Consider the following 19,223-nt stretch of genomic DNA (forward strand, 5'->3'; position numbering starts at 1 on the left):
GTCCCAGACTCTAGAATGATATCCAGCATCCTCAATGGCCCAAGACTAGCAGTGACCCTAAATCATACTTTGGGAGCAGCTGTGATACAGGCAATAGAGTAGAAAGAACTCAAGAAAAAATTGCAAATAAGTGGAAAATTGAGGAGTGGAGAGAAGGGAGGAGAAGGGAAGGGGAACACCAGAGACATTGCTAATTACGCAGTGTTCATCACCTTGTCGACTCTCCAGCCCTTCTCATAGGTTAACCATCCAGGAGGATTCAGATTAATGAGTGAAGGGTTATGGAAAATAATATTCCTACAAGACAGACCCCAGGAAGAAATGGAAAGAATGGGGAGGAAGGAGGGGAAATTAGCCAAACATTAAACCTCTCCCAGCAAATCTTTTCCCAATAACTATGGGCCCCTGAGAGGAAAAGCAAACTTACATCCCTTCCTGGCTTCATCCCCAGCATCTCCACCAAAGCAAACATTCACCCCTTCTCAACCTCAGTGGGTCCTGAAAAGAGGAGGCGTATGCTGAAACGTTGGGCCCTGGACTTTTACCCTTTCCCATTGAACAATGAGTCCTGGAAGGAGAAAAGCAAATAGTGAAGCTCTAGGTAACGATGGGTCTCATAGGAAGGAGAAAAGCAATGGGCAGGATTTGAGTATTCATCCCTTGGGATCTGAGCTCCTATCTCTCCTGGAAACATTGAGTTTCAAATTTTTTACAACTGCCTTCCTGAGTTAAAATTTTAACCTGCACAACTAGGTCTCTGACTGTCCAAACAGCATGTTTGCAGGTTCCAATGATTAAATTCACCCTCATTGTAAACTATAAAACTCAGACTCCTTCTGTAACCCGCAGACCATTTCCGGACCCAGAAAATAAATCCTCCCGTGCCTGGTTGATTCCGCTGCAGAATTTCAAAAAGCTTGCTGATCCATTTGAGGTCTACTTCTGTCCCGGTTTTTTGTATTTTCATTATGGTGCCAAACTGTGTTGGTTATTTTTGCTTATAATGAGTTTACCTGTCTTAGACCTGGGCAGTACATTGGTTTGGCTTAGGGCATGAAGGAGGCAAGAGTGTAACAGACAGCCTCTAGGCGCATGCCTTCCTAAGGGCTTCCTAGTTTTTACCCTTATCTGGAGAGTTTTCAAAGCCACTAAGAATACTGGACCTGAACTGAGCAAGAGTGAGAGGTAGTTAATGATGAGTGGCTGTCTCCTTCTCTCCCTGGGCCACCTTTGCTTCAGGGAATCTCTAACTTCAGAAACTAAATAAGTCTGATGCTGCATTCTAAGCTCAAACCCCCATTTGAAACTAACTTGATCATGGACATTTAAGGCCTCTTCTAATTTCCGTTATGTCTCTCTCTGCCTCCCACAGGTTCTATTTCTAAAGAATTTAAACCTTGGAGGGGCCATGATCTGGTTCACTGACCTGGATGACTTCACTGGCAAATCCTGCCTCCAGGGTGCCTACCCACTTGTCCAAGCTGTCAAGAGGAGCCCTGAAGGTAACAGAATCAGGGGCTGGGTGGGAGCAGGCAGAGAGGCGGGCAGAGTTGGGCACAGGAGACAGGGAAGGGAGACCATCTTCACAGATTTGGACTAATCCTTTCTCATGCTCCTTTACATTGGCCTTGTTTTCTTATCACTCAGGCTGGCCTTTTGGTAGGTATCCTCAGGCTCTTAGGATAACAAGAATAATAATTTTGGCTCCTGTTTATTGAGCAGTGTGCACTAAGGACTTTCCTGACACATAGAACGGGGATAAATATTGATGCCCCCACAGTTTTTGGTAGCAAAAACACCAGCCTATTTTAATTCTAATTTCCTAAATCAAAATAAATCTGAGGGGCTGGGATTGTGGCTCAATGGCAGAGCACTTGCCTAGCATATGTGAGGCACTGGGCTCGATCCTCAGCACCACATATAAATAAATAAAATAAAGATCCATCAACAACTAAAAAAAATTAAAATAAATAAATAAATTTGCCCCAACTCCTCTGGTTGATGAGAAATCTATCTCAATCATTACCTAAGGCTCCCTCCCCCTACTCACAATTGATCCTACTCAGTTTAGACAGTTGGGAGGTCATGGTCATTAGTGATGTGCTCTTGCCTGAGCCTACCTACTACCCTGAAGCTGCTCCATCCCTGAGCCCCAGGCTCCTGGGTGCATTGTGCAGCCTCCTGTGGGTATGACGGTTATTATTGGCCAACCAGTCATGCAGAGATTCATTGGTTCAAGGGCAGAAGGTGGAGAAGCAGAGGGCCGCAGCCCACCCAGAAGACAACTGACGAGGACCAACTATGCTGTCCAGATGAAGGGGCCAGACCATTTGAGAAATCCTGGCTAAATAATTGGGTAACAGCCTTCTACCTCTGAGAAGCCAAGGTTTAGCAACTCGATTCAGGCATCAGGTTATTGAATTGGGCTTTGGAATTCTCCTCTTTTTAAAATGGAGCAGGCAAGGTGACCTTGCTATCTGCTGCCTCTGCAAGAATTCTCCTGTGGATTTCCACTCCACTCTGGCCTCCAGATCGCTCTCTTTCCAGCCTTTCCTGACTTTATCCCAGACCTTGGGAAGTCTTTCCTGACTTTATCTCAGACCTTGGATTGGCCCTGGATTTGTTTTCCTGCAGCTGTTGACTTGTTGCCCTGCAGCACAATTAAAAAAAAAGCATTTTGCTCCATCAAATATGACCTCATGTGTACAGTCCTTGATGCTGTGGTATCAGATTGTCCTACCCCTTACTATTTGTGAGGCACAGGGATACAGTACAAATGGAGGCTTCCTATCATCTGTTTAAATATTAAAAAAGCTGTATACTATTAAAATATGGCTCACATTCCTACATGAACAAATTTGTGCAACACCCTAGAAGATCAAGTTTGACTTTTTTTTTTTTTTTTTTTTTTTGGAGTAGACAGAGGTTTATTTAGGAAATAGATACATATTCAAGGTCAAGTTTTAATTTCAAATTCTCAGACTGCATAATTCCACACCAGAATGTGACACCACTGCCCTCAGCTGTCAGTCTCCACACAACCCCCTTCTCTTCCCACCTTCAGCTCTATCTCACAGAGCAGGTGCCTCATGCACATACTTGTGGACATCTTGAACTTTGTATTCAAGCTTCATCTACACCTGACCCTTAGCCTCACACACACACACACACACACACACACACACACACACACACACACAGAGCCTCTGGGCTAAGTATGAGCACACCAGTATGTGGTCCACCCTCCATGATGATGGACCCAGGGAACTTGTGCAGACCCTGGAAAAAGCACAGTTTATTTGTGCTATTAGGGTAGGAATCCTGGGTACCCAGAAGAGGAAGCCTGTGGGTTACAGGTGGAAGTGCCCCTCTCCCCTTCCCCACAGCCTTCTCACCTCATGGAGAGGGGTGCAACTGCAAGACCTCTGAAGTAGGGCTCAACAAATTATGGCCCAAGTGTCAAACCCAGCCCATTGCCTGTTTTTGTAAATAAAATTTTATTGGAACACAGCCCTGCCCAACTTATTTACCTATTGTCTGTGGCTGTTCTCTCTCTATAATGGCAGAGTGAGAAATTGAGACATTTGGTAAGGACTGCAAAGCCTAAAATATCTCCTACCTGGCCCTTTACAGAAGTTTGCCTTCCCTTTCTCTAACGATGGTGACAGCAGGGACCAGTCTAGCTGTTTCTAGAGGTGGACAGCTTAATTTCAGTATTACTTGTCTTCCTCCATTCTCCCACTTCTCTCCCCTCAAGGTATGGAGCTGGCTGGAAGGAGTGTCAGATCTGCCCCTTGGAAATCCTCCACAGCAGTACAATGCATGGCTCTGAGGATACCAGGTAGGCCACCACTATCCATCTGTCCAGTTGCAGGGCCTGGGCTGTCCCCACTATCTCCAGCAACAAAGGGCAAATGAATGAAGTCCTCAGTCTTTAAATGTTGCCCACTCTTCTTCCCATCGGTACCCACTTGCTTAACTATCATTCTGTCACCACTCCATTTAAAAAAAAGAAAAAAAAACTGCTATCAGAATAATCATCTGAATTCAACCTGTGTCTACCATTATTAGCTGGTAGCAACATTTCATGAAATGTTTTCTATTAAACACTAGATTTTTGCAAGCTACTAATAAACTAAGCACATTTTGGGAAAGGCCATACAAATGCTATGCATGGACCACAAATTTGGTTCTGTATTTCTGATAGCCAGTGAAAAATAGGAAATGAAAGTTGTTACACAATTTATAATGGCTAGAAACTGACAAGCAGAACTTATTTTAGATTTTAAGACCAGAAATATACTTCCCTCCAGAATTTTTATAACCAAAACACTGTATAAGTGAGGACTGACTTCCGTACACAAAGACCTGTTTTACATGTGGATGCACCCTACAGAGCCCTAAAAAGAAAGGCAGGGCGTAAGTCCAGATGCAACCAACCAAGGAGACTTATGGGAAGCTTATAAGATGAAAGGCAGGTTTTAGCTTTCTTTTTTTTTTTTTTTTTTTTTTTTTTTTTTGTGGTACTGGGGATCGAACTCAGGGCCTTGTGCTTGCAAGGCAAGCACTCTACCAACTGAGCTATATCCCCAGCCCAGGTTTTAGCTTTCTGATGGTCTCTCCAGAACTGTATTGTCCAATATGGTAGCCACTGGTCACAGGTGGCTACTGAGCACTTGATCAGTGACTAGTCCAAATGAAGTTGTATTATAAGTGTGGAATACACACCAGATTTTGAAGACTTAGTAACTAACCCTTTTGCATTAGTTAACTTTTGCAGTGTAACAAACCACTCCAAAATAGAATGGCTTAAGATAGCAGCTACTTCACATGCTAAAATATGGATAAAACCTGACTGAAATAAACCAGTTACAAAACAACTAATACTTTATGATTTCACTTTTATGAGATATCTAGATCAGTCAAAACCTTAGAAACAATGTAGATTGGTGATTTCCAGGAATGGGACTAGGAGAAAATGGGGAGTTGTTTTTTGATGGGTATAGAGTTTTGGTTTTGCAAGATGAAAAAGTTCTAGAGATCTGTTACACAACAATGTGATCATAGTTAACACTTCTGAACTATACACTTAAATACAAACGGGGAAATTTTATGTTATGTGTTTTTTAAACACAATATCAAAAAATTTAAGTCAAAATTTTTAAAAAGTTAGCAACAACTTATTTAGCTCACAATTCTGTGGGCATGCAGTTTGGGCTGGGATGAGGTGAACATTTCTGGCCCCGAAGAGGCTACTCATGCATGTGTGGTTAGCAAGTGGTCAACCAGATGGCTTGACTTCTGGGGATTTCCTGGCTGTCAGCTGAGATGACGAGGCGCCACTGGCCACATGTTTCTCATCATCCCTCAGGCTAGCCCTGGTCACATGGCAGGCAGTCTTGGCTTCCAAGGGCCTAAGAGTAAACGTCACACAGCCTCTTCAGGGCTGGGCCCAGAACTCACGGTGTCACTTCAGCCGCACTCTGTTCATCAAAGCATACTATAGGGCCAGCCCAAATTCAAAGGGAAGCAGGTGCATCTTCCAATGCAAGGAGCTAAAAAGTACTGTGGCCATTTTTTCTAATTGCTTACACTTGTCCTGTAGTCCCTTTCCCCATAATAATCCATTTATCCTCTTTCCTATATTTTATACATACAGAAGCCTACTCTTTTGTACCTTGATTTCTTTCACTTCCTCAGACATCTTTCCATCTCATCAGCATATCAGAGGCATTTTGTCAGTTTTAGTGGTGAATTTTTGCCTTATTTTTCCTGGTTGCCCATGTATCTCTGCTGTTCTCATTGTACCTCAATATCATTAAAAAAAAAAAAAAAATCCTCTCCAGAAATGTTTTCTTAATCCTCTGCTCCTACCTCTGACCATTTCCTGTGAATCCCTTAAATCTAGATACATGGCTACCCACTTCTTATGCTGGATTCCTTCTCTCTGGGACTAACTTGCCCTGTAGCACTTAATTCACCTGATCATAATTTTCTTTTTGCCTATCTATACCAGTCATGATGAGCACTGTTTCCTGATTGCCAAGCACCTACATGGTACCTGGCATCCTTAGGTAACTTAGGTAAGTATTAAATTGATGAATGAACATTAATGAATAAATAGTTTGATGTAGATGCGTTTCTATGGGGTTTACTATATCCAACTGAAACGGGGACTGCACCTCCTCCTCCCTCCAACTAGTGACTCACCTTTTACCAAAAGGATGCCTTCTTTTAATATCTCCTATCTGATTTATCATTTGCAAATCAACACTTTCAGCTTTATTTTGTACACAGGTATGAGTACTACCTGCTAGATTCTAGGTCCTCATTAGAGTATCTTCCATCTGTATGTGCTCTAAATGATGCAAGCTCTCTGAAAACAAAAGCCCTTTCCTCTTTCATTCTTTCATGTGCATTTGAAAAGAATTGTATAGCTATGTATATAATGTTTATGCATCATTTATTAATGATGTGCTCAGATCTAGACTTCTACTTTGTTCTAATATTGTGAGAGGTACTTTAAAATCCCCTGCTGTGATTGTGAATTTGTCAATTTCTGTCCCTAGTTCTGTCAATCTTTGCTTTATTTGTTTTGAAGCTGTGAATACTAAATACAAAGAAATTTAGAATTGTGTTCAATTAGCCCCTTATTATTATGAAATTTCCTTCTTTATCTCTTGGGATGTTTCTTGTTTTAAAACTATTTGTTTGATATCAGTGTAACTACACCAACTTTCTCTTAGTGTTTGCATGATATATTTTTCCATTCTTTTACTTCAGTTTTGCTCTGTGTCTTTGAGATATGTCTTTTATAAACAGCATGTACTTGAATGTTTCTTAAAAAAGAAAATGCATTGGCAATCTTTGACTTATAATTACAGTATTTTGCCAATTTCGATTTCATATAATTACTGGTATATTTAAGTGACTTTCTTAAAGCTATCAGCACCTTAATGGTAGAGCTCACACTCGGCATTTCCTGATGCTTTCTCCTTCATTTCTCATACTTGAGTTGAAGGTTGTATTCTATGCCTCTACCTTTACCCCACCACTGCTGTGGTCCTAGTCCTTCAAGTCCTTAGAAGGATAGGGGAAACATAGCTTTGGAATCAGAGCTTGGGGTTCTGCCATTACCAGTCAGAGAGAATTTGGAAGAAAAAGAAACGTTAATAGCTTCCATAGTCTTTCTAGAAACCCCAACAGGGTTGGGAGACTTTCAAAGAACAGCTCCACTACTGACCTGGCATGAACTGCTGTGAACTTCCCTGAGCTCACATGAGAATTCTAAGATCCAGGAGTAAGTTCAGAGTCAGAAACTCAATGCAATTCTACAGATTTGGAACTGAAAATGAATTAGAGGTAGAACAGAGTCCATAGGCAACAGCATCGTATGTGGTACTGCTAGTGATCCCTAACTCATCTGTTTTTCTTTTAAGGGCAAAGAAGGCTTTAAGCATTCTGAAATACAGGGAGGTTGGAGTAAAGATGAGAGAAACTGCTTACCTTTCCTGCAGGTGTACCTGGTGCACACAGTGCCTTGGTGCCTCACTCATGACTCTGAGCTTTACCACAGCCCTTCTCAAACTGCATACTCAACTGAAATTCCTCCTGCCATTCCTAGGACTTGAACTAAGAAAGGTAGAATATCTGGTCATCCTTCTACAGGGTGTGACTAGGAAAATATCAGAAGATCTCTGGTCCCCAAAATGACCTTGCACCAGTCTGTTTTATTTTATTGTATTTTTTATTGTATTTGTATTATTTTATTGTATATAATATACTTGCAACAGTTACTTCTACCAAAATCAGTTCACTTGGTGCTCAATTAATGTTTATTTGGGGATCCTATTTTTCCTAGAAAATAGATTTTAGGTGTGATATGGAAATTAACATTGGTTTAATTTAATTGGTTTAAGACTGGTATTCTTGAGGCTCTTTCAGTCCTACAGAAGAGAAGGCCCATGTACAAATATTCTATAATTATAATTATCATTTGTGGACTTTATTATGCTCTTAATTCTTAGAAATATTTTTAATGTTTAAAACTGTCCTGCAAAGTAGACCTTTGCATTTCACTTTTAGAAATTAGAAAACCGAGATTAAGGAAACTTTCCAATTCCCCATACCTAACAGGTGATGGGAAGGATTTGAATCTTGTCAGTAGAAAGGCCTTGAACCTCCATCCATGTGGCCCTTTCCACTGGTTCCACACTCATTCCTTCAAATGATTCCTAAAAAAAAGAAGTCATAAGTCATCTGAATGCTAAAAAGGGCCAGAGAAGCAGAAGTGAGGAAGGTGGTCCTCTTCATCTGGGATCAGGGAGGTTTCATCATGGAAAGCATTAGAGCTGGGTCCTTAAAGATGGTGATGGGAGGTTGGTACAGGAGGAAAATATTCTGCATTGTGTATTCTAGACGTAAGGAATAGTCTCTCAGCAAAAAGACAGAAATCAGACTGTTTTCAAGCATGGAGAACAGAATAATTTAGATACAAGGAGTTAAAAGGAGGTAAGGACAGAAAAGTAAGTTGAGGAAGATTGTAGAAGTCTGATGACAGGAAAGGTTAAAGGATTCTCTCTGTGAGGCAATGGGGCGTCATTAAATCTTACTCACTTATTTGGGACCACATACAGAATAGACTAAGAGAAGGAGACTATGACACACTTTCATAGTGATAAGCTCTAAAGGCAGCAGAGATTGGGGAGTGGAATGGAAGGTCCTGAGAAGAGGGGAGACTCCCAGACCAATGGTCTCAGTGACCCATGAGTTGTGGAGCTCAGAGGAAGTGGAGGAGTCAAAAAGTTTATTGTGGCAAGATCTTCAGTGATAGAACTATGAGGCCATTCACAGAAATAAGGGCAATAGGAAGAGGTGTTGGTCTAGGGTAAAGAACCACCTGGAGTGCCACCCACCAGGCTCGAGTTCTGGTGGCCATTGTGGTGGATGCCCTGAGGCCAACTAAACCCAGGGAAGTGTCATAGAAGGAAAGAGCCTCCTGAGCACCTAGGAAACCAGCAAAGATCAGCTCATGAGTAGGGACTGGGAAAAAGAAGGAGGATTAAGAATAGGAAAACTAGTGGAAGGAAAAAGGTAATGAATTTGGGGGCCAAAAGAGTAGGCCACGATCCCGTTCACTTTTGCTAAAGTAAGGATCTGTGTTTTCACAAGCGAATAAATGACTGCAAAGAATGAAAGAATGCAAAGTTTGTCAGTACTTCTGCCTGACAAAGCGTGAGTGAAATAGCCAATCAGTTGCCTCACTATCTAAATAGAGAAGATAACCCACCATACATAAAACATTTTTAATTATATAAGTTACTCCACAATGGAGCTTATATAAATATGGTTCCCAACCTTGGGTCCAATCAATTCTTCTTATAAAATAAAATCAAGATAGTGTTATTTCCCTATCAATAATGGGTTCTTAAATAGATTTGAACTTTGTGAGCACTGCCAATATCAACATTTAAAGGCAATCACAGCAAAGGAGAATCTGATAAAGTTCAGGAGAGGAGGGAATATGAAAGCAAAAAGGGGTGAAGTAAGAGGAGGCAGGCATTCCCACTGAGGCAAGATAGCTAAACTCACCCTCCTAAGTTAAAAGGATTGGGACCAGTGGCCTATAACTCCTAAAGCTAAAACCAATTAGATATTGTCTTAAAAATTAGTGACACAATTAAAAGAAAATAACATGGTGAGGCATTTTTGTGGTTCCTTCTGCTCTGTGAAAGCATTTTTAAACCCATCATCTTATGAAATCTTCTTCATAAGGTATACAGGAGAGGCACCAACACCCCAACTCACAGATCATTTAAGCATGGGAGTGATGAGCCATACGACTTGCCCCATGTAATATAGGGAGTTCATGGCAGAATCCAAACCAGAAGCCAGGACTCTCTGGACTACTGGTGGACAGCTCATTTTCCTCTGGGAATTGTGAAGGGGGAACACAGTTACAAATGCTAAGTAGGTTTATATTCTCATTCTTTCCGTGTCTCAGTTTCCAAATGAATAAAAAGGGAAAAGAGTAATCCTTACCTTATAGGGTGAGGACTAATGAGTGAATGTAAGTAAATTTCTCAGAAAATGCCTAGTACCTAAGTGCAAAGTAAGCATCAGTCATTGCTATTAGCATGTAGAGGAGTCTAGAACATATCTAAATGAGGGGTCACCATCTTTACAACTTAGAGCTAAAGGTGATGATTTCTAAAAGGTGATGATTTCTAAAGTTCTTTACTTCTCTCTTAGAGGAACAGAGATATCTCTAAGAGAGCTCTTCATGCCTGAAGTATCTCCTAAGAATGAATTTACTGTAATATACAAAGTTCTCATGTTCATCTTTACCTTAGACTTAGACAGGAAAGTTGCTAGGAAATGTATGGTTTCTTAAGAAACCCATGAACTCCAGGGAGGTTCTGGGGTGATAGCTGCTCACCATTTTCTGAATAGTAGGCTCTGCCTACCAGCTGATATGCTCCATCACCAATTGGGCCCAGTACTGGCCAGACCTGGGGGCTTCAGGCCTGATGATGACCCCTACCCACGGGCTCACCTGACCTATGCCTTGGCTGGGATGTGGAACTATGAGATCACCACTGTCAGAGGGAAAGATGTGACTCTCTACCAAGCTTTCAGGGATCTGACACACAAGTAAATAATGAAAGAAGTGAGGTACAAAATATTTTAACCTTCAAGAACAGTTTACACAAAACACCGCTGCCTTCAGTGGGCCAACAAGCATCACATGGGTATCTGCAGGTTCTTGTTATTCCTGGAACAGGATGAAGATCACAGGGGGGAAGTGCTAGCTCACAGGAGGAGGCTGCCAGTTGGAGTCCAGCTTGATGGCCGAAGGAAAGCTAGAGAAATCTGACTACTGGTAAACTCAGATAAAGATATTCTTCTACTGGAAACAGTCCATAGCTGCTGTAGATGAAGTACTCAGCCTCCTGTCCGGAGCTTCACTCCTAGGGGAGTAACTACAACATTAAAACATACCAACCTTAGGTCACATGCTCCAACCATGCACAGTGCAGGAAATAAGAACGAAGCTAAATCAGAATGAGAAGCTGCATGTGTGGGGGGAAGGAGGTGCAAAGATGTGGGATGGCCACAAATGGCAAGTGCTAATGATAGAAATAGAAGGACTGGAGCTACTAGATGTGTTGCAAGTGAAAGCCCACTTTTGTACTCCAGAAGAATTCAAGAAAACTCTCAGTTGAGATACTATAACTCACGTGAGTAGTGAGGAACACCAGGACGACACAGATCTGGCCAGATAGACACACAAAGTTTTACACAAGAGAGCACACCACCTGGAACAAAATCAGATTTAAACATGATGGGCTACTTTTCCAATTTTCCCTTGATTACCACCAAAAGCACATCTCTAATAATCAAGAACAGTGCAACTGGTCTGAAGAGCTTCATCTTAGGGTTTTGAAGACAAGAAAAGATGTATTGAAGTCTATGTCAATTTAATCATGTTACTTCCCCCCTCTTCTTTGGTAACTTTCACCATTTTTCTTCATACTCAATGTTCTGAAGTTTCATTATTTTAGTTTTATGTTTAGGCCGACTCCTCCTCCTCCTCCTCCTCCTCCTCCTCCTCCTCCTCCTCTTCCTCCTCCTCCTCCTCCTCCTCCTCCTCCTCCTCCCTTTTCCTCCTCCTCCTCCTCCTCCTCCTTTCTTTTCCTCCTGCTTCTTCTTTTGCTTCCGCTTAGTACTTGGAACTAACATTTTTTTTTCAACTATCAGTCTTTATCTCTTTTTAAATTTAAGTTTTTGATGGAAATGATAGATGTACATGAGTAAAACATCAAACAAGACTACATTTTTACAAAATAAAAACAGCAGTTCTCTAGAGGGTTCATTCCATCAGCTGTATTTCTTAGTGTTTCTTTGTTTTGCAGGGCTGGGAATTTAACCGAGGGCCTTATGCATGCTAGGCAAGTGCTCTCTCACTGAACTATGTCCCCAGTAGTCAGTATTTATTCATATTATAGAAACACTTGCTATTATAAGTACAAGTGAAAGAATAGATAGCCAGGCAAACAATTTGGTAAATCATAGTAAAAATTGTTCTTTTTAACAAAACATATATTTAATTTTTAAAATTTAAAATAAGAATATAAAAATAGAGTGCTGAATTTCATATATTATTCAACAATCAACAATACATATTAAGCATCTACAATCTTCCAGTCACTATCCTTAATATTTGGACCAGTGGCATGAAGGACATGAGAGAAAGATCCCTGCCCACATGGAACTCATATTTAGCCACCTTGCCTTTTCCATCCTCAGAAGGAATATGATATAAACCATCTATCAGGCTGGATGCTGAAAAGTGCTATAAAAAGTGTAGAGGAGAGTAAGGGGGCCTGGGGAAGCCAGTGAAGGAGTGGCAATTTTTAAAGGGTGGTCACACAAGCTGCTGACACAAGAGGACATGTGAACAGGGCCAGTTTCCTGGGCATGCGGCCTGAGCACTTGGTTTAGTGCCATGTCGTGGTGCCTTAGAATTCTTAATGATTTTTGAACAAGAAGTCCTACCTATGCACTGGGCCTCACAAGGTACATGAAAAATGTAGGAAGGAAGTAAAGATGTTAGCCCCGTGGCTACCTAGGGGTTGGCGTCACTGACAGGGAGAGCTGTGCAAGGCCCAAGGGAAGGATTCCTGACACTTGAAAGGAATAATAGTAAGAGGACAGGGTGGTTAGAGAAAAGAGAGCGGAGGAGAGGAGTGGAGGGGAAACGCATGGAAGACGTGCTCAGCAGAAGGCTGGCTGGGGCAGAGCTGGGCAAATGTTTTCTGGAAAAGGCCAGATATTAAACATTTTAAGTGGGGACCATATAGTTTCTGTTGCAACTAATTAAACTTCGAATAATTTTTGTGTGTGACAAATTTGTTTGTTTGATTTTTTTTTCACCCATTTAACAATGTGAGGTTATCAATTCAGTGATAGAGTCCCTGCCTGACATGTATGAATTCCTGGGTTGGACCCCCAGACCAAAAAAAAAAAAAAAAAAAAAAAAAAAAAAAAAAAACCACTCAAGAGACTGAGGTCGGAGGATCTCTCTTGAGCTCAGGAATTTGAGCCCAGATTGGGTAACAGAGTGAGACCCTATCTCAAAAATAGAAAAATAAAAATAAAAATGTGTCTTAGTCAGCTTTTTTGCTGCTGTGACTAAATGATCTGACTAGCACAATTATAGAGGAGGAAAGGTTTATTTGAGGGATCATGGTTTCAAAGGTCTTAGCCCACAGAAGGCTGGCTCCATTCCTCGGGGCTCAAGGTGAGGCAGAACATCATGGCAGAAGAGGGTGGCAGAGGGAAGCAACTGGCATCATCAGGAAGCAGAGAGAGAGTCTCCGCTCAACAAATACAAAATATATACCCCAGAGCCATGCCCCAGTTCCCACCTCCTCCAGTCACACCCTACCACTAATTGGGTTAAGACTCTTAAATCCCAATGATTTCTTAAATCCCAATGATTTCTCCTCCGAACCTTCCTGCATTGTCTCACATGTGAGCTTTTGGGGGACACCGCACCTCCAAATCATAACAAAATGTTTAAAAAAAACACTCTAAGTTCACAGCCTATTGTACAAAAACTAACAACAGGTTGACTTTAGCTCAAGGACCATAATTTGCTGACTCCTGGTTTCAGGCCATGTAAGGCACTGTAAGAATTTTTTTGTTTTTCTTGGAATTAATAAGGAACTTTTGAAAGTTTTTAAGTGAACAAGTGATTTGATCTGATTTAATTTTCAAACAATCATTGTGGCCAATCTGCTGAGAATGTACAAGCAGGAGGCAGAGATGGAGTTCAGATCAGAGTGGAAGTGACCAGAAGTGATGGATTGCAGGCAACATTTTTAAGATTAAGTTAGCAAGATTTTCTTCTGGATTATATGTAGAGTGTGGGTAGGGATGGAGATGGAGTAAAGTATAATTCCAAGATTTTGGCTTAAGAAACTGCAAATGTAGAATTGTCATCAATGGAAATGAGAAGAGTGAGTTTTGGGAGAAGACAAGGCGTTCCGTTTGGGACATGTTGAGTTTAAGATTGTCACTGGCCTTCTAAGTGGAGATAGAGAGCTGGGCACAACATTTTTGGAGGTGATTGGTATTCAAAGTCAATGGCTGGGATGAGATCATTAAGGAAGCGAATATAGATGGGCAGAGGAAAGTGTGCAAAGACTAAGCCCTGGGCATTTGCCATTCAGAGGCTTGGGAAAAGATGAGGAACCAAGAGAGACATGGAAGGAAATGTGTCAGGGAGGAGAAAGTGAGTGTCCACTGCCTGGAATAGCTAAGTCAAGTCAGAAAAGGTCTGAAAATTAACCAAACCTTAAAAAAGGGGGGAACAGTAAAACACCATGTCCCTGAAGGCCCCCTTTCTGCTCCCCAAAACCTAGCCAAGCTAAGGGAACAATGAGAGCCAGAGTAAGCCAGAATATCCAGATCCATGTTATACTGGAGGACACCAACATTTTCTTAGGCTTACCAGGAACTATGGCAAGTCAGTGGTCTCTGCAGAAAGCTCCATTCTCGCATGTACTAGGGGAGCTAATGCTTCTGCAGTCTAACACATACAACTCTGAGTGGTAAGTGCAAGGAACTGAGCGCACTGTGGATAGGATTTGCGTCACTCCTCCAGCAGCTGCCCCTGGACAAAGCACCACGTAGGGCAGAGCAGTGTCACAGGGAGGGAAGTTCTACTTGGTGAGGCACCGTGAGGGGGAAGTGCTACTGGTTTAGCCTGTTGCCACTGATCATTTCTTGGAGCAGTCACTGATCTCTTGCAAGCTTTCCCCATTAAATCATATGTCTCACATGCCATCTTCAGGTCTTTTGTTTGGCCTTTCCACAACCCACCCCTGACCTGACCCAACTGGGAGGTGGACATGACCATGAGATTTAACATGTAGATCATCAATGACTTGACAAGAGTAGGTTCAGTACACAGCTTGTGGCAAAGACCCAAGTGGAACAGGTTTAAGAAAAAGCAGAAAGAAAAGGATTGAAGACAGTAAAAATTCACATACCTGTCTGATGTGCCTAAGAGGGAAGCAAAGAAAGGAGGATAAAAATAAAGATCATGGCCCATTGCAGTGCTGCACATTGGGAGGCTGAGTCAGGAGGATCGCAAGTTCAAGGCCAGCCTGGGCAATTTAGCAAGACTCCTGGTTTTTACATTATTATTTTCACTTGATAAAAATCTTTAATATTACTTGTAAACATTTTCTTTTATATTCTGGCATTGAACATTGAACTAGTTCTTTCTTATGGCCTTTTTAAAAAAACATTTTTGGGGGGTGATGGCTGATTTTGTAATCAGATTTTCAAGTCATTCTGTGGCTGCTTCAGTGCTTAAGTCTCTTCACATTTGAATGTCTACCTATTTCCTATACTTTATGAAAAGTATACTTCAAATGCATTATACTTGGCAGGGTACAATAGGGTGGACTCATACTTCCTTTTCCCCAGAACTCTGTACGTATAGACAAAACTTCCCAGCACCATTTCAAATCCTTTCTGCCTCACCCTTAATTCCAGCTACAGCCACAGAGAATTCTGACCATGCCTCAGTCACCTTCATGGAGTTCTAGTACCTTCCTCAGACCTGTGCATGCACCTCTAGACTCCCTGGTTCTTCTCAGACAAGGCTCCCCCCAAGCAGGGACAACCCAGATATGCAGAAGAGTTAATATCCCCCTTGGGGATCTGGGGACCTATGTTTTTTCTTGTGCTTTTCCTTGCAGAGTCAAAAAAAAAAAAAAATCATGAGACTTTGCAGACAGACACAAAGGATTTAGCGTCCAGTTTTTTCTAGCAGTGGCCACTGTGACAATACATTTTTGTATTGATCCCCTCTTTCTTATTTCACTCCCCTGTGTCTTAGTCCTGCTCCCTGGATTCCACTCCCAAACAAATACTCTTACCTGAGCTACTTCCAGATGAACTTAGCCTTAGAGAGTATGCAAGCGAGCGTGCGCGCGGGCGCGTGTGTGTGTGTGTGTGTGTGCGCGCGCGTGTGCGCCGCGCATGAGCCCCAGGGATAACCCAGGGGCACTCAACCACTGAGCCACATCCCCAGGTCTTTTATATTTTATTCAGAGACAGTGTCTTACTAAATTGAATAGGGCCTTGATAAATTGCTGAGGTTGGCTTTGAATTTGCCATCCTACTGCCTCAGCTTCCCAAGCATCTGGCATTACAGGCATCACCACTGCACCCAGTGGTAGTAGACATTTCTTTATGTGTTCTGGCCTTTACCTGTTAAGTTATTTTGATATTCTTTCCTTTCAGTGGCTGAAGAATTAATCACTTTTTTTTTCTCTTGGCGGTGCTGGGGATTGAATCCAGGGCCTTGGCAAGCACTGTATCAACTGAACTATATCCCCAGCCCCATTAATCACTTACTCTTGAAGTTAAACAGCTTAGCCAGGATGTGCCTTGGTTATGACACTTCTTTGTTAATCTCTTCTAGAAGACTGTTGGAAGGCAGGTTAACATGACCTACAGACTGGCTTCCTGGAGAGGAAGTTGTCCTGCTGCCTCTGGAAACCAACTATATTCTGTAGCCTAGGACTTAATGCAACCCCTCCTGGGAAAGAGCTGACATGGTGGATCAGGTCCGCAATCAAGATTTTGCCAAGTAGGGAGGAATCACATAATCAGAGCTATAGTAACAAAAATGGCATAGTATTGGCACCAAAACAAACAAAAAGACCAATGGTACAGAATAGAAGACACCAAGACAAACCCACATAAATACAGTTATCTCATACTAGACAAAGGTGACAAAAATTTACATTGGAGAAAAGATAACCTTTTCAACAAATGGTGCCAGGAAAACTGGAAATCCATATATAACAAAATGAAATTAGGGCTGGGATTGTGATTCAGTGGTAGAGCACTCGCCTAACATGAGCAAGGCACTGAGTTTGATTCCCAGCACTGCATGTACATAAGTAAATAAATATAAAGGTCCATCAAAAACTAAAAAAAAATTCTAAAAAAAACGAAATTAGACCTCTGTCTCTCACCCTGCACAAAACTCAACTCAAAGACCTAGGTGTTAGACCAGAGATTCTGTGCCTACTAAAAGAAAAAGTAGGCCCAACTCTCCATCATGTTGGCTTAGGAACCAAATTCCTCCACAAGACTACTAAAGCACAAAAAATAAAATCAAGGATCAATAAATGGGATGGTATCAAACTAAAAAGTTTCTTCACAGTAAAGGAAACAATCAATAACATGAAGAGTGAGCTTAGAAAATCTTTGCCACCTGCACCTCAGAACATTAATCTCCAGGCTACATAAGGAACTCAAAAACTTAACACCAAAAAATTCACAAATAACCTAATCAATAAATGGGCTAAGGAACTGAACAGACACTTCACAGAAAAAGAAATATTATTGGTCAATGAATATATGAAAAAATGTTCAGCATCACTAGCAATTAGAGAAATGCAAATTAACACTGAGATTTCATCTCACTCCAGTCAGAATGGCAATTATCAAGAATATAAGCAACAATAAATGTTGGTGAGAATGTGAGGAAAAAGGTAGACTCAAACATCACTGGTGGGACTATAAATTGGTGCAACCACCTTGGAAACTTAGAATGGAACCACCATTTGACCCAGTTATCACTCCTTAGCGTATACCCAAAGTACTTAAAAATCAGCATACTATAATGAGATGGCCACATAAATGATTACAGCAGCTCTGTTCACAATAGCTAAGCTATGGAACCAACCTAGGTGTCCTTCAACAGATGAATGGAGAAAATGTGGTACATATACACAATGGAATATTACTCAGCCATAAAGAAGAATGAAATTATGGCATTTGCCAGTAAATGATTAGAACTGGAGACTATCATGCTAAGTGAAATAAGCCAATACCAAAAATCCAAAGGCTGAATGTTCTCTGTGATACATGGATGCTGACTCACAATAGATGTGTGGGGAGGTATGGGGAAGAGTGAGGAGTGGAAGGTCACCAGATTGAATGGGGGGAGTGAGGGGAAGGGAGGGGGAATGGGAATGGTAAAGACAGTAGAATGAATTGGACATAACTCCTACGTTCCTACATGAATACAGAGTGTAACTCCACATCATGTACAGTCACAAAAATGGGAAGTTATACTCCATGTATGTATGATATGTCAAAATACATTCTACTGTCATGTAACTAAAAAGAACAAATAAAAATTTTAAACAAAAGAACTAGCTAAAAAATTAATTAATCAATTAATTAAAAACAATATTCTGCCAAGCAGTAATGATCACAGGGATTAGATCACACCAGGGGAAATCCACCTGCTCTCCTAACTGATGCATACTGACGCAGCAGATGAGACAGAAAGCCCTCGTTCTGCTGCATTATATATTTCCTATTCTTCAATCTCCCTAAGGAAGAGTTTTGATCTTTTATGATTAAGAAACTTAAAAATTCCAACATCCAAGACCCAGGGTTTCTCTCTCAGAGCTAAATGTGTGCTCTGCTAGATTGTGCGCTGCTTGAAAACAAAGTAGTCATCAGAGGATCACCTGCCAGTTATTGCTTCAGACTCTGGGCTTTCCCCCAATAAATGATGTTTTGGAGCTTAATCATGCTGCTTGGCCACTTGCCCTCAATTTCTTGACAGCTCTTGCAGGGAACTGAGTGTCAGACATAAGGTACCCACCATGGTCTTCTAGAAGTGAACCAAGAGACTCAAGATTAGAAAAGACTTCCTTGGGTGATATGGGCCATCACCTTCAGAAACTTGTATCTTGGTCATGGAGACAAATCCCTAAATTCCTAAGAATCCAGAATGATGAAGAGAGAGTGAGTGGTTAAGATCACCTGGCCTCGTATTGTATGATTGTTGTAACTGGCCTTGGAAGATGTTCCTCAAAGCAGGCAGACTGAGGAAGCCTGAGTCAGCATTTCTGATAAAACTACAATTCAACTTCATTTGAATGTGAAATGACTTTTATATGATTTTAGTAAGCAGGATAAAACAAAAAGGTTATTGCCTCTTTTCCTCTGACTGGCAGGGTCAGTTCAAGATGGCAGAGGTCATCATGTTATTAGGGTACAGGCCCCAGTTAAAGTGGGGCAAAGGAGAGGAAAGACAAAGTTCCTCTCATAGTCCATGAAGTAGATCACCTAAAATAGGGCCAATTGTACAAACAGAACTTTAGGAAGGACTC

The 19,223-nt window shown here is 41.4% G+C and overlaps 1 protein-coding gene and 1 long non-coding RNA gene across 2 annotated transcripts in view; one reads left to right on the forward strand and one right to left on the reverse strand.

Moving 5' to 3' along the window:
- Positions 1-432: 432 nt before the first annotated feature.
- The window catches only part of LOC306666561, a 61,374-nt gene continuing 42,583 nt past the window's right edge, over positions 433-19,223 (reverse strand). The window contains exon 3 of the long non-coding RNA XR_013765330.1: positions 433-568. This is a non-coding gene — a long non-coding RNA (uncharacterized lncRNA). The remainder of the gene's footprint in view (positions 569-19,223) is intronic.
- Positions 5,515-19,223, forward strand: part of LOC306666548 (acidic mammalian chitinase) — a 46,330-nt gene continuing 32,621 nt past the window's right edge. Inside the window, exon 1 of the mRNA XM_079148703.1 lies at positions 5,515-5,562. Coding sequence (XP_079004829.1) covers positions 5,546-5,562 — 17 coding nt within the window. The 5' untranslated portion in view covers positions 5,515-5,545. The remainder of the gene's footprint in view (positions 5,563-19,223) is intronic.

Source organism: Sciurus vulgaris (assembly GCF_902686455.1).
Source record: "Sciurus vulgaris genome assembly, chromosome: 1".
Classification (NCBI taxonomy): domain Eukaryota; kingdom Metazoa; phylum Chordata; class Mammalia; order Rodentia; family Sciuridae; genus Sciurus; species Sciurus vulgaris.